Source organism: Mchenga conophoros, linkage group LG22 (genome assembly GCF_057382185.1).
Source record: "Mchenga conophoros isolate Kocher_MC1m ecotype Shallow Benthic linkage group LG22, M_conophoros_male_GT1.1, whole genome shotgun sequence".
Lineage (NCBI taxonomy): Eukaryota > Metazoa > Chordata > Actinopteri > Cichliformes > Cichlidae > Mchenga > Mchenga conophoros.
In genome coordinates, this window is record NC_140546.1 from 8810951 (window position 1) to 8835422 (window position 24472).

The 24472-nt window shown below is 42.0% G+C and overlaps 3 protein-coding genes across 5 annotated transcripts; 2 read left to right on the forward strand and 1 right to left on the reverse strand.

The window, feature by feature from the left end:
• The first annotated feature begins 147 nt into the window (after positions 1-147).
• LOC146548753 (dromaiocalcin-2-like) lies at positions 148-3612 on the forward strand. 2 transcript variants are annotated; one of them, XM_085262713.1, is made up of 8 exons: positions 148-801; positions 868-942; positions 1074-1100; positions 1377-1421; positions 2690-2850; positions 3000-3131; positions 3300-3402; positions 3493-3612. In XM_085262713.1, the coding sequence occupies exons 2-8, from the start codon at positions 891-893 to the stop codon at positions 3570-3572; spliced, it is 600 nt and encodes a 199-aa protein (XP_085118839.1). In that variant the 5' UTR covers positions 148-801; positions 868-890; the 3' UTR covers positions 3573-3612. The 2 variants fall into 2 exon arrangements, with proteins under 2 accessions (XP_085118839.1, XP_085118840.1); XM_085262714.1 differs by having other exon boundaries at positions 871-942.
• A 1488-nt stretch (positions 3613-5100) lies between these two features.
• Positions 5101-9449, forward strand: LOC146548754 (transcriptional regulator ZNF706). Of its 2 annotated transcripts, none has more exons than XM_085262671.1 (4): positions 5101-5226; positions 6579-6729; positions 7984-8106; positions 8447-9449. In XM_085262671.1, the coding sequence occupies exons 2-3, from the start codon at positions 6595-6597 to the stop codon at positions 8077-8079; spliced, it is 231 nt and encodes a 76-aa protein (XP_085118797.1). In that variant the 5' UTR covers positions 5101-5226; positions 6579-6594; the 3' UTR covers positions 8080-8106; positions 8447-9449. The 2 variants fall into 2 exon arrangements, with proteins under 2 accessions (XP_085118797.1, XP_085118798.1); XM_085262672.1 differs by having other exon boundaries at positions 5186-5226; positions 6486-6729.
• An 804-nt stretch (positions 9450-10253) lies between these two features.
• On the reverse strand, positions 10254-22965 carry bmp8a (bone morphogenetic protein 8a). Its single transcript, XM_085262446.1, has 7 exons — positions 21546-22965; positions 14602-14794; positions 13779-13927; positions 13122-13301; positions 12925-13001; positions 12643-12753; positions 10254-11393 (listed from the first exon to the last, which is right to left on the reverse strand). Exons 1-7 carry the CDS (start codon positions 22042-22044, stop codon positions 11244-11246), a joined length of 1359 nt encoding a protein of 452 aa, XP_085118572.1. The 5' UTR covers positions 22045-22965; the 3' UTR covers positions 10254-11243.
• Positions 22966-24472: the final 1507 nt, after the last annotated feature.

Genomic DNA, 24472 nt, shown 5'->3' on the forward strand with positions numbered 1-24472 from the left:
AGTACGTCCCATTGCTAGGTTTGCTATGTCACCCAGCACAGCACATAGAGGAGAGTCCAGGAGACGGACAGTTACTCGACAGCGTGTTAGGTCCTTATCAGTGTGACCAGTATCTGGTTTTACAAGTAGAGACAGAATGAACACAAAACCCCTTTTTCCCTTTGATAATTTTCATTTGTATCACATGATGTTGCATCCTTTTGTTGCTAACACATCTATCTAGAAGTATAGATATCCAGGAGTCTTCCTGTTGAGTTGTTTTCAAAGTATTCCTTTCTACACAGCATCTCAAGGGAGGAAACTGAGTTTGGTGATGTCCCTGAGTTCTAGGCTTCAGGCAGTCATTGACTGCAAACTTTAATCCAAGTATTAAAAACAATCATAGAAATACTGAATTATGCTGGTTTGTTCAATCAAATCTGCATTGTTGGGTTTAAAATCCCCTGTAGTGATGTACGCAGGCAAAACTACAAGACTTCTGTGTTTAGGGCCATAATTTGTTGGACAGTGGCGTACCTATTGAAGTGGTCAAGAAGTGAAGACTTTGCAGACGCTACAGAACTTTCATGAATTTGCTTGGTCATCGGTGCAGGTGTGCACTTTTTGGAACAAAACACCTGTTTTGGAGTCTTCAGAACAGTTATTGATTTATTTATTTATTTTAAGTCATTTTTTAACCGTGCCTAATTCAATCAGTAACCATAAGTAAAAAATTGTTTCCTTGTTTCTTCTTGTATATAAGAGTTTGTTATTTCACAGGACTCCAGAATTCAGCCGAGAGGTTAAACTTCACTGAAGCAGGTGCCTGAACTTTCTGTTCTTTCCTTTGGGTTTGTTTGAATTTGTATTTATTAATTTTCTTTGCAGCAGTCCATCACCCAAAACAAGCTATGAGGGTATTTTTCCTTCTTTTTGCCGGCGTTGCTTTGTGCATCACAACAGGTGAGACTCATCACAACAAAGAAAACCATTGAACAGAAAAAAAATCATAGCGACATATATGATGCACGTCTTTTCATAAACTACTTTGTTGTTGACAAATGCTTAACTTCAGTCTAAATACTCTTTCACAGCAAATCCAGTGCCTGACATGAAGCAAGGTAAAAGTCCTTGTGATGCATCTTTAACATTAAGTAGGTCAAAGTTAGTTACTGCCAGCACAGAGGCTACATAGAGGTAACTTTTTCTCCAGATAAGTATTTTCTATGTTTTGTGGCTTTGTTCGTGCAATAACAACTGGAAGAAAATGGTACAAATGTGTAAGTAACTGTGTTCCCTGCAGGTCAGTGCCACTTCTACTGTCCTGCTGCACATGCAAAGCTGACAATGTACATTAAAACCTACATTTGATCCATTCTTGTTATGTTCTGTACTAGAGTCACCACTGGAGCTGATCCCTGCTCAGCAAAACAGGACTGATGGTAAGGGAGAATATTTCTTAACTTGTCTGTCCTTCAATCACGGGTCCTCTACCGGAGGCCTGGGAACTTCAGGGTACTGTACAGTATCCATGCTGCTCCTAAGACTTTCCTCTTCTATACAGAAATCTCAGATATCATTCTGAGTTTGGGGGTCACTGCACCAAATGCTCTGATTACTACGAGGAGCAGATCTTCTGCACCAGCTCTCTCAGGTATTTCTCAAGCTTCTCATGTTCCTTCTTCCTAATGTTGCTATCACTACGGCCTTCTTGCTCTGCTTGTCCACCACTACAATGTCCATTTAATTAGCCATAACCAGTTTGTCCCACAGGATCATTCTCAACCACCTTAGGGGGTGTATCTCTTTGGGACATTTAGGCCATACTCAGCACAGATGTTCCTGTATATTGTTATGTAGTAGGACTCCAACTTTTCCCTATTCTCATCCCCTGTGCACTTATGCCATAGCCTTGTACCAGTAGCCTCAACACCTGACGTGAGTCTTGCTAGTCCAGGCAACTTCAGTTATATATCTGCCATTCATGTACCGAGGTAGGCTTTGGGGGGCTTAACCTACAGCAAGCTGGACTTTGGTTTGGTAGCACAGGAACAAGCTCCAGCTGTGTAAAGAAGCCCCTGAGCAACCCAGCACATAACAGCAGGGTGCAAGAAGCTAGCAAGATTACATGCTTCCAGATACAGGCGGACAAACTCTGATGATGGCTAACCAACTGGGCTCAGTAGTGGTGAACAACCAGAGGAAGATGGCTGTGGTGTTAGATGTAGCTATACAAAGTGCTAGCAATATCAAGAAGAAGGAGCACGAGAACCTTGAGAAATACCAAGAGCTGAGAAAGTAGCTGGAGAAGATGTGAAGGGTGAAGGCAACAGTGGTCACCGTGGTAATCAAAGCCCTCGGTCAGTGACCCCCAAACTGAGCGAGCGACTCCGGCAGATCACAGGAATGTCATCCAAGATCTCTAACAGGAACAGCAAACAGTGCGGCACTAGGAACAGCAAAAACCTCAAGCTCCTAGGCCTCTGGTAGAGGACGTGAGCGTGGAGGATAAAGACTCGCCTGCATGGCAATTGTGTAATTTTTTTTCATTATATATAAAAAAGAAATTATAACTTATATAAATTATAAAATGTAGAGAAACTCTCTGAATTAAGTCTATTGTCTATGGAATACCAGCACTTTTCCCAATTTCGAACTTCTTCATCTCTGGTCAATTCAGGATGTAGTTCATTAACTATTTTTTAACCAGAGATGAAGAGAGGGCAGCCGCTGCAAAAAGCAGGAAGGACGGCTGTAGGGAAAGAGGGATTCGCTGAGCCTCCAAACCAACATGGAGGGAAGTGTCCCTCTGAGTTTCCTGAGCGATGCTTCGGCTTCTTTAATATCCCCCTGGCTTGGATAGATGCCGAGGTAACCGTGTTACATCATAATTCTACTGAAGACCTTTAGAAATTACTCAGAAATCCATTATTTTTATTATTTATAAAAGTAACTTAAGCGTGCAGTTACCATTGAGGTCTGAGGCACTGTGTTTGCCTGTGATGTGTCTGCTTTTGCAGAAATATTGTTGGTCGTTTGGTGCCAACCTCGCCTCCATCCATGAATGGGATGAGTATGATTTCGTAATAAAGTTCATGGAAGAAAAGGGATACAATGGTCCGGCGTGGATTGGCGCCTTTGATGCTGTCAGGGTAATGTAAAATGCAATTAATTGTTATTACAGCAGAACATTTATGCTAAAGAATGAATGTCTCCCTGCTTGTTGTAAATACGTGCCGTGACTGTTGTTATGATTTTATTTTTACAGCTGAATTCTTCTTACATTGCTTGACGCTGCTTGTCGTTTTTGTTTTTTACAGTTTGGAGATTGGCTATGGAGTGATGGTTCAGTATCCATGCCATTTCCCCGTTACTTGCTAAATGACTGGAATAAATTGGGACATTGCCTCACAATAGGTTCAGGTAACGTGACTAAATCAAGTGACTACAGAAATGCATGTATGTATTTTGAAATATAAAGCAGAATGGTCACTCTTCTTGTTTTCTTATCAGATTACCCCACACCGAAACGTCCTGGTTGTGAAGAGAGGCTTCCTTTCATTTGTGCATTTAGACCAGGGCTGTGTTATTAAGCACTTACCTGCAATCAATCACATGAAACCAAAATCTAAAATTCCTTTCCTTATTTGCAAAATAAAAGTGGTTTCTCTTAAATCATAGCTCAGTTCTGTTTTATTTATTTATTTATTTCTCTTCGTGCATTGCCCCGGGGTACATCAGCATAATACGTATATGAATGTCATGGGTACAAAGCAGGGTTGATACAGTCTCATATATGAATCGGGTCTGCTTTTTATTTTCATAAAATGTCGACTGTTTGATGAGGTCTTCTCTCATGGTACCCCCGGTATAGATCAGTGTCATCAGCATACAGCAGGGTCTTTACATCAGGATAAACAGAAGGGCATGATATGATCTAAACAACACACCCAATAACACTTTGCCTTGTGGCTTCCCTCATGGTTAATGTACTCCTAGACCCAGTGCCAAGCCTGGTTAAATGGTGAAGGCTGCATCAGGAAGGGCATCCAGTATACAATCTTTCCCAAATCAAACATCCAAAATCACAGTATTTCTCTACCAGACCAGATGGAGCCCTGATTAACAACAACTGCCTCCTGTGCTATTGGCTAATAGTATGCCAGTGGAAACGGTGATATTGTTGACACTTAAATGTAGAGACTATGACTGGTTAAGAGAGAGAGCAGGATGATATGACATGGAGAAGGAAGGTAGATGTGTGAAAAAAGACCAAGAGGAAGAGAAACAAGGCTGGGAGCGTTAGAAGTAGATTTAAGGTGTTCTATCATGCTGTAGATAGGAAGAAAAATGAGGTAGAGTTAATCTTGAAGGAAGAGCATGTTAGTAATGTTCTGGAGGTACAGAGAGAGTCAGACAGGAGTTTGAAACTAAAAAATTGAAGGGCTGATGTCAGTGTATATGCCCCACAGATTGGATATCAATTAAGAGAAAGAAAAATTCTGGAGTAAGTTGGATGAAGTGATAGAGATTGTAAAATGTAGCTAGGCAGCATCAGATGATAGTCTGTCGGACAACTTTAGAAATCCAAAAGAAGAAGTGGGTGAAGACAGAGTCAAGGATTAAATGGTGGAAGTACAAGAAAGGAGAATGTTGAGAACTCTTCTAAACCACTCTCTGAGGTGTTTGAAACATCCTCTGGACAGAGGAAAGAAAATAAGGAGACTTGGTGATGTAATGAGGAAGTGCAGGAAAGTTTTCAAAGGAAAACAGCAAAGAAAAAGTAGGATAGTCAGGAAGATGCATAAAGTTGACAGGAGTACTGAGAGGCGCCATGTACAACAAAGAGAGAGGAGGAAAAACAAAGGCTTAAAAATCAGAATACCTTTATAATCCCTAAGGAAATTATGTGAAAATTAGAGTAAGTTGTATCGGAGGCAGGACATTAAGGAAAGAGAAAAAGACTTCCATTAATTGGGTGGGCTTTTGTTTTACAGATTGAAACCAAGCATAAAATGAAATAAAAAATCACAACTATAATAACTCAGGTGTATCACAACGTCACTCGTTCGGGGCTAGATAGTTATATTATCTCTAGATGAACGTGAAGCTCCGCCCCGGTCCAGCAGGGGGCGCTGCTGGTCTCGTCGCATTTCAAAGCTTAGATAAAAGCCTCCGCAGCTTCCTTTAGCACATTAAAAAAAAGAGATAACGACAAAGGAGCGAAGGCAGAGCCGCATCTCGAAGGTAAAACCGCAGAAAAAAATCTTCCTGTTAGGGACCTGTTATTTATTCTGGCGTATTTTAATCCGGATTTGTACTCAACACTGCTTCGTCTTTAGTATAAAAACACCGCACAGCTCTGTAACTCGCGATCACGTGTAATATCAGCTTCCCTAGCTAGCTCAGCTAACAGGGTTAGCAAGGCGGCCCCGGCTGAGGAGAGGCCCGCTGGCGGTGATGACGGTTTTCAGCTGTTTATTTAACATTTTGTCAGGAAAACAATACAAAGTCAGTGGCATCAGTTAGTTATTAGTAACCTGTTAGAGGCTCTCTCCTCGGTCGTCGAGGGTAGCTGCTGTTAACGATCTTTAAAGGACTGAAAGTTGTGATGATTTGACGCCTTTACTTTACCATCTTAGTAACGCCCCCCAGGCAGTTATGTTTGAAGTGATAAGTAAATCAAGTTTGGTTGTTGGTCCCCGGGACCATAAAATCTGTGTTGATGCGTTTGGAATCGCTGTATAATTCAAATCGTTTAAAATGTGTGAAAAGTTGTATCTGCAGTCGCATCCAGACACTGCTACAGCAAGTCACCTGAGAGATTATTTTTGAGTAGATATATAATATATTTATGTTATAACGACTAACCTGCCTACATTTTCGATGATTATATCAGTAACTCTTCTTACTACTGACACCGTAGTACTGCAGTCACATCATCTAGTTGATCTTCTGAGGGTACGTGAGGTCACATAGTCCGGTTTCAAGCTTCGGTCAGTTCCTCTCGCATTCAGTGATCCTTCTTCTATCGCATTTGGGGTGATGATATCTCTCCCTTGCCGTAGCACGTGTGTTGTACCTTGTCAATCTCTAGCTGTGAGAGCATAGGGGGGTCTAACCTAGGTGGGAATCAAACGTGCAACTCCCGCTCCAAAGGCGTGAAGACCATCCGACTCTGCTAGATCAAACACACCTGGTGACCCCACAATAATAAAGGTCCGCTCAAGAAGAGATTGTGGCTGCTGGATCACTTTGACAATTAAAGAAGTCCGTAATCATATAATACAAATGTTTATTTCTGAAAGGTAAAATCTGGCACTTATACAGAACTTTATGGAAAAAGTTGACAAAGTAAATTTTTACAAATGTATTACAGCTATGCCACAAACATTTCAGTCAAGCTCCCTTCACCAGAGAGTAATTCAGTGTGCCAATAATCCAAATCAGTTTGATTTTAAGCCTTTATTGTCTGAAGAAATAAACTCTTAACATGTGGTTTTCAGATCCCTGAAGATACTTCGTTTAATGCAAAAGAAATGCACGACTATAAGGTAGGTTCTTGCGCCGTTATAACTTGTTGCCGGTCGTTCCTGCAGGTTGAAGCTGAGGGCCATGGCTCGTGGGCAGCAGAAGATTCAGTCCCAGCAGAAGAACGCCAAGAAGGCAGCAGAGAAGAAGAAATCTCAGGGCGCTGACCAGAAGACTGCAGCCAAGGCCGCCCTGGTCCACACCTGCCCTGTCTGCCGGGTAAGAAACAGCCACAGCTTCTGCCGAAGCTCGCAGAGGCCTTTCACCTTTGTTTTTAAAATGTTGATGCTTCATATTTTAAGATGTTAAAACAACCAGTCAGCAGCTGCATACGTCATGTGGCTGGGTTTGTGCATGTGAGAGACGAGGGAAACTCTTTAGAGCAGTGATTCTCACCAGCACTGTAGAGATGTAAGACAGGTTTGTCTGTATGCACTAATTTCAGTAATTGTCATAGGTTCAAGTTAATTGCATAGAGTTTATCGTAATGGTCACATAAATATCTCGGTTAAGTGCAACCAGGGCCAGAGATGGAAAAGGTCAGAGGTCATTTAGCTGGGTTTTTAAAATGTAGCTGTTCTGCTTAAAGAGTCTGAAGTGATTGAAAGTGGAAAGTAGTTTGCATCCACTTTGGTAATTATTCAGCTGATGGCCACAGATTAGGTACGTTTGAACTTTCTTACCTCCTCAGGTTCATGTGCACATGTGAATTATTAAAGAGCAGGTGGATCAGTCCAGATGTTACACCTTTTTTTTTTTTTTGTTTAAAGGGTGTCATTTGACATCTTCCACTGTTAGGCTGTAGCTACAAGCTGCGACAGTCTCAGATGTTAATAACTTGTTAGCAGGATTGATTTTACATGAATTTTAGACAAGATTTTTTTTTTTGTACTGGAAGCTTTTTGGCTTCTGTTTGTTGTCTAATGTTAACCAATCATGGGAAGGCTTTACCTGCAGGTAAATGGTCTATGTGGAAAGCAAGAGAAACACAGTGGCTGAAATTAACTGTAGAAATTTGTCAGCTTAGCTTTTTAAAATCTGCATCCTAGTTTGAACTGTAAACACTGAAACACAAGACAGGAAACCAGGCTTGACTATCTTTCTGCCATCAGCACCGGAAACCCCAAAACTTTGAATTTCCCCCAGAGGCTCAGTCAGATGATAGCTGATAGTTTCAAACATTGTTAAACTCACAGTGCTGGTTGGTGCATTTTCGGTTAAGTATTCTTTAAGGGCTTTGCCCCCAGTCAGCAAACACAAAGTGGTCTGAAACACGTAAGAAAATAGTTTAACTGATAAAGATTTTCCTGGATCAGAATCCAAGTACAGTAAGCTTAACATACTTGGGTTAAGTAAGGCTGCTGTTGCCTTACTTAACCTGCTGTGCCAGGGGAAGTGAAGCCCTGTTAATGGTTGGAATGAGACCTTTTTGGTGTTTTGTTTCTCATGCTTTTACTGTCCTCCTCCTTTCAGACACAGATGCCCGACCCCAAAACCTTCAAGCAGCACTTTGAGAGCAAACATCCCAAGTCCCCCATGCCCCCCGAGCTTGCGGATGTTCAGGCATAAAGGACTGCTGACTGGACCTGAATCTGGGTGAGTAGTACCTGTAGTGTTTTAAAAAAAACAGTGTTTCCCACTCTCCAGGTTTCAAATTTAGACCAGAATTTGCTCTGCCAGGTTGCTTACTGGTCAGATTTGTGTTGTATGATGTTGGATGCACTACAAGTCCTCCTCGGACTGCAGCTGGCGTCGGTAGTCCTAGTTTCTGCTTTGGAGACCGGCTGTGAGTTGACGGGACACTCCAGTTGGAACCGAAAGCAGATTGAGAACTTTCTTGATTCTGTTTAAATTAATATTGGAGTGAAACTACACAGCAAACATGAGGAAACTGTGTTTAAACTGTAAACATGACCCCACAAACTGTTGCTTACAGATACACAATGACTACGGATTAAACATCGACTCGCGGCACCTGAAGGACGTTGGCGATGAACGCTGGGACCTCTCAGAATTCACGGACATCGGGTTGGGAAGGCGGGACGGGGCGGATGTGTGTATGTGCTGTGTACGTACATGTTTGTGTAAGAGAAAACAGTAATGATGGGGCAGGCGTACACCAGCAGCCCAATTTTATATTTATTGTGTACAACTACCTTGTTATCCCAAGTTGGGGAGGGGGGGGAAGCAGAACCAGCAAGATTATCTGTCTGCTTACACTGAATCAAAATTGTGACTAATGACGGGGATCTGGAAAAGCTTCAATAGGATGTAAAATAAAATTTCTGAATGTGTGTCTACCTGACAGCCGGTTCTATTGAAACGGTGTCGTCCAATGAGGCGACGGCACATTCACTTCACTCCCACATGGACGTGGCTCTGCTGTCGGGTCAACTCTTCAGCTCTGATTTTTCTTTCTCTCCCCAAAAAAAATCCCAAAATCGGCTCCTTAAGGCGACTAAACGTTTCCTTTAACTTCCTGTCTGTATGGTCGGACTCCACAGCTTTGCCTCCTCCATGCTGCTGCTGCTCCACAGGTGTCCACACTCGGTAACACCTTACAACAGTACCTCACGTTAACCACACAGCAAGTCTATAACGCACTCTTTTTCAAATCTCTTCCACTTGGACTTCTCAGTGTCATCCTTCTTGGCAATAACACCCCCCATCTTTGTCCCGCCTCAGTTAAAGCAGGAGTTGTTCTGTAAACCAAACACGCAGCTCTGTGCTCAGCGATGCTTTCAGCTGTAGTTTGAAGAAGCTGTACGTAGCCCCAAAGGACTGAGAGAGAAATCATTTAGTTCCGAAACTGCAAAAGATAAGAGTTAAGGATTTTCTTTTTGGGTCTTCTTTAAATCACTAGCAAGCAAAAATAATTTGTTTTCACTGTAACTTTTTTTTTACCCTTTTCAATAAATTGAAAAATGTATTTAATGTGATTGGTCTGCTCAGATGCCTTTTATTCTGCATGAGAATCGTTTTTGTTTTTAAATCAATACAGTTAGTTTGTGTGTGTATTACTCAGACTGTGACTATTAACTGTCTTTAACTCAGACTTGCTACTTCAAGCTAACATATAAAGAGGTTAAGTTAAAAGTTTGGGATGGATTTGCATGAAATTTTGTTTTAGAGGCGATGATTTCAAGACCATTTAGAAAATATCAACTAATCTGGATCCGGACTCAAAGCGAGGTGTGGAGCAGTCTTGGTCTGCTCCTGCTGAAATAAATGCAGTCTATTTAATTTAACATGAGTATGCAGATATTTATAGACAATAGAAGAGTTCTGGTAATAGACATGTTCTGGTTTGAATTATTAGTCTGAATAATGTTAATTGGACAGTCATGTGATCGGAGAGACACTGGTGACAATAACAGGTGTGACTCTGTAATTCTAGCAAGACTTAACAGCTTTTTAAGCTTAATATATTTACGCATTTGCAGCACTAACTAAATACAGGTAAATTCTCATGGTTGTTGGTGAGATACAGCTCAACAGTTTACTTATATAAAACATGCCTTCAGGATAAAATCTGTGTTATTGTTAAAGAATCGGAGAAACCGCAGAGCTCCAATTTGATTTTCGAGCAAACATAACGTGCTCCAGACCAGCTACATGTTCAGCGTAAGTCACAGTTGTGATTTAGCCTTGCTAAAAGCAGCACTCACTGTTCCTCCACAGATTTACCAGGGTTCAGTCTAGAACCCGGTCCTCACATTTTCACCATAAAATAATTTATGATCCCAGCGTTTGGAGCACTGATGTTCTCGGCTTTGGGAGTGGCTACTGCAAATACTCCAGTACACCCTACTGTTTCCACACCGGGTGGAATATTGCAGCTGTGTGCAGGACTGCTTATACATAAATGTGAAGGCACTTCCTCCGTGGAAAGCTCGTCTCTTCTGTCCTCCAGATGCATTTAAGGACTTGAGACATCCAGGCGTCAGGCTGATTTCCAGGTTTTAGGCAGGATGATAGAGACGCTGGTAAAAAGCCCATCATCACGTTTACTTTCACACCTGTTGAGACTCTGGTTTCACAGCAGCTGGCTTCAGATTGGACTCAGGTTACAACATGTTTGCATTTCACTTTAGTGGAATAACTAGGATTTGCTTAAAACTTGCAAAAATAAAATTAGATTATTTACACGCCTCAATCTCAGACTGATAATAAATGTACTGTTTATTTTATATTAACTGAATACAGTTTAATAATCTCTTCATATAGATTTTTCTTATAACAACAGTAGTGCTGTCAGTTAACAAAACCAAAAAAAATTATCAGGCATCACTGATGGATTTCCTACCATCTAAAATCATCTGCCTTCATGAGAATTTAAACCTTTCTGTAGTAAACTAAAGTTTGTGGTTTGATGCTGATAGATTAGCTTTTTTTCAATTTGAAAATGTATCAAAATAAGAGAAATGCCCAAACATTTGCTCGTAACTTCCCTGAAGAAGCTAAGCGATGTTCAATGTGTACATTTATGCCATTTCTGCAATGTAATCGTGTAGCCGCGAATCGATTGTTTTTGTGAAGCCAAAGAGTCTCGGAAAATGCTGAAACACTGACAAAGGAGAAATCTGCGAACTTTAACTCTGAAAAACGGGACCATTCAGACCTGCTGGATGAGATTTGTTGGTCCATCATCATCCAAACTGTTCATGTTTCTGCAGCGTCTGGAAAAATAAATCACCCTTTATACATTTTCTTCTAAGCGGGGCCTCGGCCACTCATAGACAGCCGCAGGTCTTGACCACCATGTTGCGATGCTTTTTGAGGATGACGTTGTTGTTGTCGTCGTAGAACAGGACGGAGATTGGGCTGAGCTTCGTGGGGGCGCAGCACGCTTTGGGGACCTCGTCAGGCTTCAGGATGTGAACCTGCCAGAGCAGAGTGAAATACAGTTAATGCTGTTATACTAAAGTATGTTTTAGATATGTAACAGAGAAGAGACAAAAATAAAGTCTATTATAATATTTAGGTATGTTGTAATCAGGTGTTTACAGGAGTTAGAGTCTGTTGGCAAGTTTTAAGGACTTTTATTTTACCAAGCTGTCCAACTGAGACCCAGATCTGTTCTGCAAGAGAAGCTGGTCAGTGTGGCAGCCATACAGACTCACAATATTACCCTTTCTTCATGGTACCCATCCCTCGAGCCTTTCTCCATTTGAAGCAATGAATTATCAGAGATTGTAACATCTGGTCCTCTTACTGAATCAGTTCGTGTTTCTTTTGTTATTTCAGTTAAATTAATAAAATAAAAGGAAATGCTCCTAACTGAAAAGATCCATTTCATACACTCCAAATTTGTCCAAACACTGAGTGATCATATAAAAAACAATTTGGATGTAATTAATGACCAGAACATTTGTGATTTTCCTTCCTGCAGCGCAACAATTGCCCACAACTAAAGAAAAACAGCCACATGCCTCCTTCACCACATTTATTACAGTGTGTAAATTCACAAACCAGCTACAAGTGCAGATCTTTCTGTAAAGTTTCTGCAATGTTTGTTAAAATAAAAACACTTCAGATCTGAAATCCCACATAAAAAAGAATGACTTGAAAAAGTAGTTCAGCTCTAAAAGAATGCAGTAAGAGACTGCAGAGGCGCAATGATAATATATCATAGGCACAAAAGTAGAGGCCACAAATCCACACCTGTGCAAACCCAGATGTATGCATCAGCGGTACTCAGTAGTGTTCAGGAGTTTACCCAGTGGCACATTCGGATGCAGGAGCTGGGACTGAACCATCAGTCGCCTCAGTGGGGTTAAGGTCTGGCTCTGTGATGGCCAGTATGTGTTTGAAATGTTCCTCAATGATTCCGTCAGGGAAGCAAAAATCCACTGATGGAATAAACATGGTTGCTCATGATACTCAGGTGGTCAGCTGACCTCATTTTTTGGAAATGTGGTGTTAAAAATGCACAATGTTGTTTTTGTTGGTCGAGTAGTGCGTACACACATCACCATGACACACATCAAGTCAACAGGAGCAACAAATTGACTGAGATTACTACACGAGGGGCCCGCGGGGAAAGGTAACAAGCTTCACGGTGTTTATTTTATCTGTATCTGTATTCTGACATGGCCGAGGTCAGGATGTGATTGACTCGTGTGTACTGACCACTTGCTGGATGAGGGCGTGGTTGGTGGCGTTCATGCAGGCGCCCAGAGGATAAAAGCACTCTCCATCACAGTAGTACGCCGAGTATCCAGTAGGAGCCAAAACCCAGTCCTGAGCACAAAGACACAATTATAGTTTATGATACAGAAGCTACAAGTTTTATCTAATCTATAAAGAAATGTCACGTATGAGAGCGACACATGAGACGTTATATCAAAGATGATTTAACTTTTATAGGTCACTAGTAAACAGATGATTAACACCACGAGTAACAGGACTGACCTTCCAGCCCAGATCGCTGAAGCTGACGTAGAGTTCGTGCTTTTTACAGGGCTGACCTCTGTTTTCAGAATTACGTTCTGAAGGAACAACAGAAAAAAAGGTGAAAATTATTTGCACGATAAAACAACGAGTTACAGGCCTTACTGATGACCGTGTTGAAACCTTTAATCCCAGAGTGTGATTGGCCGGAGCCTGACCTTTGAAGTTGGGGACTGGGAGGTCGTATTTGGGTTTCTTCCTGCGGGGATGAGGTTTAACGGCTCGCGGCGGCCGACACGGGACCTGGTTCTCCCTGAAGAAGGTGACCATGAAAGGCTGCTTGGAGCGAGGGCCCCTCCGACCCACCAACCCAATCCACCCTCCAGCCAAGGAGCGGTCTGAAAGAAAAGTGTCTTGTTATATAAAACATATAAAGGTAAAGAAGCTGGCTAATAATTATGGAGACCTTGATACGGTGTTGACCTCCTGAGGCCACACCCTCCCTCATTACATAAATACACATCACCTGATCTGCTTAAGTCCAATAAGCGTTTAAGTTTTTACAGCTTGGAGTTGGAAAATATACATAAAAACTGTGATATGGTCAAAATACTCCCTACTCACCAAGCCCAGTATAAGATAAATACGGATTATTTTGAACTGACTCATGCAAAGCTACACTTGAGGAGTCCAAGGGTGAAGATATGGAGCTGGAAATGAAAGTAACATGACCTTAGTCAGTATTTTCCACTGATTAAAACCACAGAGCAGGAAAGCAGGAGATAGTTGGAGGTTACAACCATATAAGGCGAATTAATGGATCTAATGGCACTGATAGAAATGAGCATCGGTGTTGGGCCCAGAGGCGGACCCACCTTCTTCTGTCTCTACGTAGAGACGTATGCCCATGTTGCTGCGGGGGTGGACGAGCCAGTGGTTGGAGGCTGAGGTGACGTCAAAAGCCAGCCAGCCCTCCTGCCCTGCAGGTACCGACTGCATGTCCAACAGCACCAGCTCTGGCTCTCTGCAGGAAGAGGACGTATAGAAATTTAGAATTTAGAAGAACAGCTTGGTGGTTTCACATATTTTGATTGAGCATACAATCACCAAAATTAACTATATGGTCAAAGGTCTTTTGATCTTTTAGTTGTTTTACACTTTATGTAAAAATCTCTGCAAGGTTAGGATCTGAATGCTTCTTCCAGCTCTGGTGTTTTTCTCCAGCACACGCAAGTAAACTTTATCAGTCTAGACAATCGTAAACACTCGAGTCAGCCTGTATTTATCAGTTTGACAGATGACGTCCTTTACGGCTGTTATAAACAAGACTTCAGATGGTCTTATTTTCACAGACTGCAGCCAGGCTCGCGATCTCTGAATCTGTGTTTTCAGTGTTGCTTTGATCTGATTTGACCTGCTGATTTCATATAAGGTTATCGGTCTAGCTTTGTGTTTGAACCAGTTAGTGTAAAAACAAAGTAGGGCTGAGGCACGGGGGGGGGGGGGGGGGGGGGGGGGGGGGGGGGGGTGTTTATAGGCTTATACCCATAAATTTAAAACAACATAAAGACGCTAAAGACAGGCTAAAGCGTCAGAAGGCCTAAAGCTGGCCGTGTGGGACTAAAATCAAGTAACTGAGACCAAGACTGAGAAGGAGAACTACCGTAAAGGAAGAAAGACATAAAAGTGAGAGGAAACCTCTGTCTATTCTCTCGTTTGATCTCGTAGACGGAGATGTGCAGCGTTCGGTTTGCCCTCTGACCCACCGTCAGCGTCTTATAGATACGAAACTCTGCCGCAGTCACCGTCTCACCCTTGGGGAGAGGGGTGAGGTCAAAACGAAACTCCTTCCAGTAGGGACGAGGCTGCAGGAGGTCACGCTCCTGCTCCACTGCACACGGAAAGAAAGAATAGGGGAGATTCATCAGCATGGCTTTTCAGAAGGAACAGATTTGTTTGAGAACTTTAAATAGAGTTAGATTGTAAACATTTAGATGATTTGACAGTAATGCTGAAGTATTTCAAGCATACATTCTGGAAGATGGAGGCACAGATGCTCAAGCATCATTCCTGGTCAGTGCATGCTGGTCCTGCACATTCATACAAGTTTGTAAATGAGGGCATTTCTTTCAGAACACCAGAATAAAGCAAACAATCAAAGAAAAAAAGGATAAACTAAATAATGCGATAAACAAAAACAAAAACAAAACTCAAACAAGGGGAAAAAAAGCTACCAGGTGAAGGTTTTTGGACCAACACCAGTCGCTGTCGGTGCCAACATCAGATTACAAACTGTTCCTGTTGTGCAAAGAACTGGGGGAAAATGGTTTCATCCAACCAGATCTGAACGGTTTGTCTGAGGAGTTTTAGTTAACAGCAGATGAAAGAGGAGAAAATGTGTGTAACTGTGGAGCATAAAGGAGCAACAAAAGTGAAGAAGAGGAGCAGCAGTGAGCTCATCAGGAAATGAGTCAGAGAAAAGGACAGAGGGAAACAGTGATGAAAGAACTATTCACATCTTTGTAACACAAGTAAAAGATCAGACAGAAAGGTGATCATTACAATTTATTCCTCATTATTTTTATTAATGATAATTTACTGCTGTAGCTGCAAAATGTAAAAGACAATTTAAACTACTGTAAAGTGCAAAAAAATAAAACAAATAACTATTATATCCTTCACACAGAAAAATCATACCAACTAACTGCACCCGAGAAGCAGAACTCAAGCAAACATTTCCCCCAAATGTATAAAAGACCGACGTGTTTCTGTTCGTAAGGTCGCAGTTTTAAAATTGCATTCTTTTATTGCCCACCAGGGGGCGACAGCGCTGCCTGCAGCTCCGTCTCGCCGTGACCCGATGACTCATCGGCTCAGTTGCCAATGGTGATTCCGTGATAAAGGAGGGTCATCCAGGGACTGTCAATTACAAATCAGGTGACTGCTCCCACCTTTTGTGGCCTGCACTACAGGCTGCACGTCGTAAACACATTCTTCTTAAAGGTTTCAACTATTTTTTCCTTCATAGTATTAAATAAATAAGCTGTTCGGTTCTGTCATTTATTCTTCTAGCGAGGAACAAGCGCTTCAAAATCATATAAACACTGGAAAATACAGAAAAAAGACAAATAATTACAGGAAAATGTTGTTTACTGTAGTTTGAATACAGTAAACACCGGTCATCCTCAACATTAATCTGAGGTCATCATATCTTTTGAGCACTTTCGTTTGTGAGCTAGGACAGTAATTAAAACTCGGTCTGATGTATCTTGTGGATACTCAAAAAGCCTTTGTTGAGTTCTTTAATTGGACAAAGTCTTTCTAGAAGCAGGCCCCGAGAGTCTGCAGCCACCCTGAGAGTGATCTAAGTCAGGTCGAATAAATACTGGTTAAAACTTTGCTCGGAAACACACCCTTTAAGAGCTTTTCCTCCCCCTGAAAGTTCAACTTCTCCCTCCATCTTCCCTGACATGACTTTTATTTACTTTATTTTTTAATCTTTAGTTTTATTTTGTTTGTATTCATTTGGCTTTTTAAGATTCATTCGATCTGCAACAGTGTGCCATGATCCTGGGCTTTGCAGCACAGCGTTGTTCTGAAATGAGATTATTTATGTTACTTCACCTGTCGGTGATTTTGTAACTGACGGCGATCAGCGAGTTTAACAGCTTCAAACCAGGAAGATTCGAACTTACAGTTTTTTCCTGGTTGCTTTGCTGTGTGAAGTCCTTTTAAAGCATAGCAGTTTTTCTCTATGAAATGCGTTAGCTTTATTTCTTCATGCAAGTCCTCACATGCACACCTGTTCTGCACTTTCTCAGCACAAAATCAAAGTATTTATCCAAGTACATGCTCCCGGGATCGCCTAGTGCCGACATTTATGACCGTTGTTATGATTTTTGTCATATTTTTTAAATCATAAAAATGTTTCTTGAATTTATCAGTTTACTTCACTCATAAAATGATCAATAATCACAAAGCAACGATTGAGTAAAATGCAACTGATTTATAAAATGAAATGTTTATTTATTCAAACTTGTATAAAATGAAAATTTACCAATCAAGTACAATTCATTTGATCAGATTCCAATAAATTACATTTTTACATATATTGGGGGAAAATGCCAGTTTTTAAAACTCACAGATTAAGTTGCAAAGACTCACTTTTAGTTTAGATTTGGGGATGGACAGTAAACCCTGATCAGAAGATCTACTGGTAACATTTGACTGTTTGGCTTTACAAACACAAACGGAGCCATTACGAGATTTACTGTATAAACTATAATGGTAGCTATAAATGACCACACTTGGTGACTTGAGGGTTCAGCTGAGGTGCCCTGCTGAAGGGCACATCAGGAGCTGCTGAGAACATGCGAGCATGAAAAGTCCTTCAGGGTTTGATCGTGACTCACAGGAGGAAACCCGAAACATGACACGAGGTGGAAAATGCAACTGAGGCCTGAATCTGTAAACGCAGAGGTGAGCAAGTGAACACACGCCCTCATACATCAGCACAGCGAGTGTGTGTGTGTGTGTGTGTGTGTGTGTGTGTGTGTTTGGGGTTTGGTCTACACACACACACACACGCACACAGAGCATGTTAAATAGAGATACTCAGCAGAGGACACCCCTCATGGGTTGGGCGTGCGCATATCAGCACACACACACACACACACACACACACACTGCAGCAGTAATTAGAGACACTTAGTGCTCTGAACCGCAGCAGCTGCTCCGCACACACACCACTAATTGCAGCCCTGCCTGGTATTTTTAGTGTCGCTCCCTCCACAGCAGTATTTTCATCTCAATTCAGACCGTTGGCTTTTTTTGTGTGTCAGTGGGCCTTTAATTCTAACCAGCTGTGTCTTCCCATTACATATGCACAGACACACACACGCTCGCCTGTTTCATTCAGCTTACACGAACCACACGCACTGATTCGATTAGTTATTCGAGGAGCTGCTAAATATATTTGGTGTGTGGTTGGATGCTTCGTCTTTTTGTTGTGTGAAAGTTCACACACTCAGCCTGAGGTCTTTATTTCCTGCACGATATCTCGAATGTTCTCTGTTCGCCTGATGTGTTTTAGCCGCCCTTTTAAGTACGTTCAGTGAAGTTTTAAAGGTTTTCTCCAAAGGAAACTCTGTCCTGAGCTGTAGGTGATTATTAAAGATATGAGTCACCTCTGTTTACGAAATCGTGCTGCTTTGGGAGATGACACGCTATGCTTCTGCAGCGCCGACTGATAAATTTCAGGGTGCTTTTTCTTTTCCGTAGCAGAGCAGATTTATGTTTTGTTTCTGAAAAAGCAAACCTCTCATTTGAGGCAGTTCATTAGAGACCCCGAGCAGAGAGGGGGTGACGTTTCCCACGGTGAACTGGGTGCAGATCACCATCGAGCAGGAGGAAGGAAACCATCGGGAAGAGGATGTTTAATGTTCAGGCTCGGACAGATAGGCATCAGCGGGGCTGCGCTGTCGTGTTGGTGGACGCATAAACATCCACACACGGAGGCCAAGAGGCAACTTTCAGCAGTATATTGTTTTCGGTATTAAATGTTATGAATTTTCTTAATGGATTAGTTTTTTGTTTGGGCTGCAAAATGTTAGAAAACACTGAAAATTCCAAATCAGTTTTTCATTTCTGTTCAGCTTCACTTTCCTTTCTCTGAACTGTATAAACATGTTTAGGGTCAGTTTAGTGTGTACATGCTGGGTGGTCACTGTCAGGGCCATGTCAGTTAACATATAGTACAATATAAACACAATCTTCCTCATGCTGGTCGTGTTGCAACATTTAACCAAACTGCATTAGTATTTTTTTAACCACATAGTATCATTTATTCCCATAAAATCTATAAAAATGTTTTTGTTTGCTTGCTTCTTAAATAATATAGTTGCTTAGAACCTTTGTTGGTGATGGTAAACTACATGAACTCATGTAGTTTACATGAACACTTTCTTGGTGATGCTCTGTTTTTGTCCCCTATTAATTGACCTCCATCGAGTTCACGCTAACCAACATTTCTCACCATAATTAAAAGATGGGCATAATCAGTGTGAGCATCTGTTTTTAAAAACGACATCATGAGAGAGAGAGAGAGTGCAGTGACTTTTCAATCACACTGTAAACAGCTGCAAACCTGCTTTATTGACCTTTTTTATTGTAAAGGGGACATAATTTACCAAATTGACATCATGTAATATTCGATGAGACTTTAATTTAATGATCTTGACCATAAACGTATCAGGAAAGTGTTTACTGGGGTCATAAATAAAGCCAGAAGCACGGTGGTTTTACAACCCAGTCTTCAGCAACAAGGGGAGTCGCCCCCTGCTGTCCATTAGAAAAAAAATGCAGGTTTAAGACATGCTCTCTTCCACAGCATGTCTTTTATCCTGTCTTCCTTCTCTCACCCCAAGTTTCTTCCTGTTAACCGGGAGTTTTTTCTCCCCACTGTCGCCAAAGTGCTTGCTGATAGGGGCTCAAATGATTGTTGGGTTTCTCTCTGTATGTATTATTGTAGGGTCTACCTTACAATATAAAGCACCTTGAGATGACTGTTGTTGTGATTTGGTGCTGCATAAATAAAACTGAATTGAACTGAATTAAGGCTCAACCCAGCAAAATGTCTGAACTAAACTAAAAATAACAATAAACTTAATTTCATATGCAACTACAGTTAACACTATATTTTAATGATAATTACTAACTTCCTGCTTGAACGTATTGAAGATTATGCCCAGTTAATCCATGCAGCCATTATTAATGAAAGCTGAGTAAAACGATCTAAACAAAGGACATTAAATACGTGGATCTGCTTCAGAGTGTGGATAAGAAGCAGCCAATAAAGGGTTTAATTCAGCCCACTGGGTGGTTGAAAAGTTTTATATGAAGAGAGGTTTACTTAAAATATACTTCTTAGTGGCTCATAGTCCGTTTCTGTCATGTCAAAGCTGTCTTACAGATAAATACTCAAAGTATGGCAGGCCTTTATAGCTGACAGATCTGCAAAGGAACTGTGGTGAGGTGTTTGACTTCCATAATAATGTTTCTGTGTGATTTCGACTGAGTGTGGAGAAACAGACATTTCAGGCTGTTTCATTCTGAACAGATGGTTCAGGATGTATTTCTTTACACCAAAGGGAAACAGACTGGAGATGTTTTAGGTTGTTACGGTGTTTTGGTGGTCTGGACCACATGTTCAGACAATCCCTAAATTTTGATTGGCTGCAGTTTACAAAAGTCCACATAAATCTGCTAAGACACGAGCTGAAACAGAGATGTGAGGATCTATGAATGAGTTCCTGCTGAAGCCCAAAGATGATCAGCAGGCAGAAGAGCAGCGTTTTGTAGCCAAACCACAAAACCACAAAAAGGCAAAAACTGTCCTGTCATTCAAACCTGATGATAAACAGCGTTCCTCTCTTTAAGCTATAAGGAGCAGTCCAAAGCTTAGACCGTTTAGTGATGCCAGATGAGAAGACCGATGCCACAGCTTTACCTACAGATGTTAGAGAATGAAAACTGGAGGGGGAAACATCTGGGCTGGTTCAGTTTCAAGGTAATAAAATCTACTTGATGCCAACTGTGACCCTAATTATTACCAATTAACACTTTAGATCTTGTTTGTTTAATGGCTATAATAAAACGAAACTCAAACCTAGAGATGCACCAACATATCAGCAAAACACTGCCATTGGTTTTGTTGGTAATTCGATCACAGTTACTGCGATGAAGACTTTAAAATGATTCAGTTATTTTTCTTGAAATTTCTTTGTTTCTTTGACATGGGAGAAATATGAAGACAAACAAAACAGAAAGACAACTTCAGAAAACTCTGGCACATCTATCAGTTACATTTTTCCTGTAAATATCTAAAGAGGCTGAAGCTCCAGAAACACTCGTGGCTTTCACCGGGGTCAAGAAACATCAGTACCTGCTGAGAATGACATTTCCTGGTTTTAAATGTCTCGCAAGTCTTGCTTTCACAAACATTTACCTGACCGTTTCATAAAGCCAGTTCTACTGGCCTTTTTGATTCTAATGAGGACCATAATTTACAAAGTGAACATCGCGTTGTATTAAGTAGGACTTCAAATTAGAAACTGAGAACATTAAATCATCAGGAAAATGTTTCTTGAAGTCAGAAATCAGGTGAAAAGTAGGGCTGTTTATCTATAGACTTCTACAGTAAGCAGAGGAGTCGCCCCCTGCTGGGCATATGAAAGAATGCCAGTCAAAGACACTTCCAGACTTGGACGTTAGGTGCATATTTTATATATCAGCTACGGTTATATTAAACGATTAAAGGTACATTTTGTAAGTACTCGCTGCAGAATTTAACTAAAATGTTTACCACCAGGGGGCAGCATTTTACAAAATTTTCCCTCAGGTTTTACATCACACCAGGCTGCCATTGTGCAATTTCTCATTGACTTACATGTTATATAAAGGTGACGCTGATTCACTGCACCATCTTGTGGTACAAATTGGTATTACACAAAAGAAAAGCATGGCTCTAGTTTAGCTACACCTGGTAACGCTTCACCCAGTCGCTGATGTTTTGGACATAAAGTCATTGTGTTGATTGCCTTAGTTTTAGGAAAACAAGTACCTTTAACAGTTTTATGACTCACCCAGGTTGACGAAACTCATCACCGTGTCAGCCTCGCTGACTACCGTCCCCAGCGGCGGTGTGTGCGTGCTGAGGGTCGGCAGGGCCCCGCGGTTGACCTGAGGAGTCCCTTTAGATGACCCCTTGAAAGGTGTACTTGCAATAATCTCATTGCCTTCATCCTCATCAACCGACATGGCGTGGTACAGGTCCAGCATGAAGAGCGGCGCAGAGGATGGCGGTCGCAGCGGAGGATGGGGTCTTGGTCTCCCCGGGAGACCCAGGATGGTCAGGATCTCCTTCTGCATCTCCTTCTTCTCTCGTCCACTAAGCTTCCGGAAGCTGGAGGGGACCACGGCCTCGGCCTGCTGGCTCCACAGCGAGAGGGAGAGCAGGAGCAGCAGGGAGAGGAGGAGCAGGGTCCAGGGGTGGATGGCGGACGTGGATCTGGCGCTCCCCGTGTGCGTCCGTGTCATCTTGGTGAAAAGGCAGGAGAGGCTGTAAGAGACGGCCGAGGCCATGACTGTAGTCTGCCCCCGATTCTTCTCAAAGTTTCCCCTCACAAATAATCCACTTCCCTCCTCGCGTCCTCTCTCACCTCCACCAGTGTGACCAGCCTGACCACCACAGAGTGCCTTCTGCTCGCTCCTGTTTGTGCCCCGACTGCTTCAGAGTCACCACAGACAAATACAACCTTGATTTATGCCCAATGTGTTTAGAAAACAGCTGCCTCTGGACAGGATGTGTTTACAGCCTTAAACTGCCTGTTTATCCCTCCCTGCCTCCCTCTTCTACCTTCTCTAATCTCCTCTCATCCACTTCTCCCTCACCTCTCAGCCGTGGAGCAGGAGAAGCAGAGATAATGAGAGTGAGAGCATAATTACAAGCTTTTCAGATGTGTTTTGGATATAGACAAACAATGCCCCTATGGAAGATTGCTCGAGGCTTTGAAGTTGTAAACTTGCAGGATGGAAAGCAATTTCAGTGATGAGCAGGTGCTGCAGAAATTGGAGTGAAACCGGAGAGCTGTATCATCAGGTTAGCTCCGACTTTTTCTCCACCGCACAAGGAAATGAAGCTCGCACCTGCAGTGAGACAAAGATTAACCCGGGATACCTCACGAGGACCATCTGCTGACGAAAAATAACTTCTGGAAACTTTTATCCAGTCTTCCGTGAGCACTTATTCATTCATTCAAGGCCGCTCGCCTCCCACACGTCTCTGGGGTGCCAGATGTCTCTCTTAATCCACTTTATAAAAATTGTTTCCTGACTGTAAATCCTTGAGAGGGGTGAGAGGTTTCTCCTGCAGTCCTTCGCTCAGCGTGAGCTGTGCAGCGCTCTGAGTGTTTGAAGCCTGAACAGTTGTTCAAGACCAGAAGGGAGTTTCCCTCCCAGCCTCTGCCTCTCCTCCTCTTTCAAGTCCTAAAACTTCTCTCTTGTCCTGCTTACATCTCGTCAACCTCCCCTCCCAGTGGTCTCTTTGGGAGACCTCATCTCTCTCCTCCTTACCTCCACCCATCTATCTTTTCATCCTCTTATGACTGCTTCCTTTCATTGCTACTCCGCTTTAAGTGTCTGGCTGCCAGCTGCCTTGTTTAATGCTAAAACATCTCTGTTCGCTCGGTGAGTCAGAAGTCAGGAAGTCAGGGAGAAGCATTTCTTTACACATGTAACCCTGCACAGAGATGCCAAACTGACGGAAAGGTCGTAAAATAATAATATCAAGACAAAAAGGCAACGTTTAAAAAAATAAACCTTTTTAGAAGTTAGCAACAAGTTAACTTTAAATACACCTGCGAATAAAATGATACCCTATTTTAGTTTTCACTGATGGATTCTGGGTTTTTTTTTGGCTCTTTTTCAACAAAAACAACGGATGAATAATGACTGTAAATGAAAGTGCCAAAAACTGCATTTCCTCTCATGGCCACGTGAGGCCGGCTCTACAAACTCAAACTAAAAACTGTATAAAATCAAAGCTTCTCAGTCATCCAGGCTATGGTTGTCTTAAATGGTTAAAATGATGGCAGCTGGACAACTTTGTGGTTCATGAAGACGTCTCACCTCTCGTCCAAGAGATTTACAACCTGATGGAGAATCGTAAGGGCGTGGGAGGTGGTCCTGAGAGTCGTTGGCCCACCCTGTAATCTTCTGAGTCATTAGGAGTCTCTAACGAGTGTCCTAATCTTCACAGTTTGGACCAAGAAGGCAGATAGTTTGACAGAGTGAGGTGGTGGTTGACAACACCGACTATCAGACACCCACCATACTGTCTTGAGATCATTTTCTGGACGATTCAGCCGCCACTCACATCTACACCCACATGATCTTAGTAAGTCTCATGATGGCGGGTGGGCAGTGTCTCACAAAGGCTTCAAGTTGAGACATCGTCACAAATTAAAAAGATTAAGCCTCTGAAAGGTTTACTTGGTTTATCTGGAAAGCATGAAGGATGAACTCTAAAAAGATCTCAGCAAATATAGATGTATGAACCTATAATCCACGTTTACAGGCAAACCTTGCTGTTATACCCTCCGTTTCCACTGCATTTTATTTCAACTTGAATCCTTTCAGTTCACTTCTGTGAGTTGGATGAATGTTTGTTTCCCTCTGTTGCCAGTTTCAAAGCTCTAAAATCTCCAACATCGATGTGTTATCTTGGCTCAGAATTAACGTCTAACATAAGTCTGCTTTTTTTCTGAAGCTGCAGGTTTCCCGTTAAGCTATTCATTAGTTCACAGAGCCTGTCGTGCAGCAGGCCTAATGCAAACACACTGTGTGCATGTGTGCGACTCTAAATCAAAAAGACTTGGAGGGAAGAAGTGACTCAAATATAGTAGTGAGGCTCAGGCCTGTGCCAGCTCGTGTTTGTGTACTCTTTGCTTCAAAGCGGCCTGGTACTTGTGGTCACTTTGAAAGGCATGAATAACACTGACCAAACCAAAGT

Coding starts and splice junctions, on each gene's coding strand:
- LOC146548753 (XM_085262713.1), top strand. CDS start 891: ATGAGGGTATTTTTCCTTCTTTTTGCCGGCGTTGCTTTGTGCATCACA. Junction 943..1,073: donor TGCTTTGTGCATCACAACAG/GTGAGACTCATC, acceptor ACTCTTTCACAG/CAAATCCAGTGCCTGACATG. Junction 2,851..2,999: donor TGGCTTGGATAGATGCCGAG/GTAACCGTGTTA, acceptor CTGCTTTTGCAG/AAATATTGTTGGTCGTTTGG.
- LOC146548754 (XM_085262671.1), top strand. CDS start 6,595: ATGGCTCGTGGGCAGCAGAAGATTCAGTCCCAGCAGAAGAACGCCAAG. Junction 6,730..7,983: donor ACACCTGCCCTGTCTGCCGG/GTAAGAAACAGC, acceptor TCCTCCTTTCAG/ACACAGATGCCCGACCCCAA.
- bmp8a (XM_085262446.1), bottom strand. CDS start 22,044: ATGGCCTCGGCCGTCTCTTACAGCCTCTCCTGCCTTTTCACCAAGATG. Junction 13,002..13,121: donor CCCAGTCCCCAACTTCAAAG/GTCAGGCTCCGG, acceptor TTGTTCCTTCAG/AACGTAATTCTGAAAACAGA. Junction 12,754..12,924: donor TCAGCGATCTGGGCTGGAAG/GTCAGTCCTGTT, acceptor CTTTGTGCTCAG/GACTGGGTTTTGGCTCCTAC.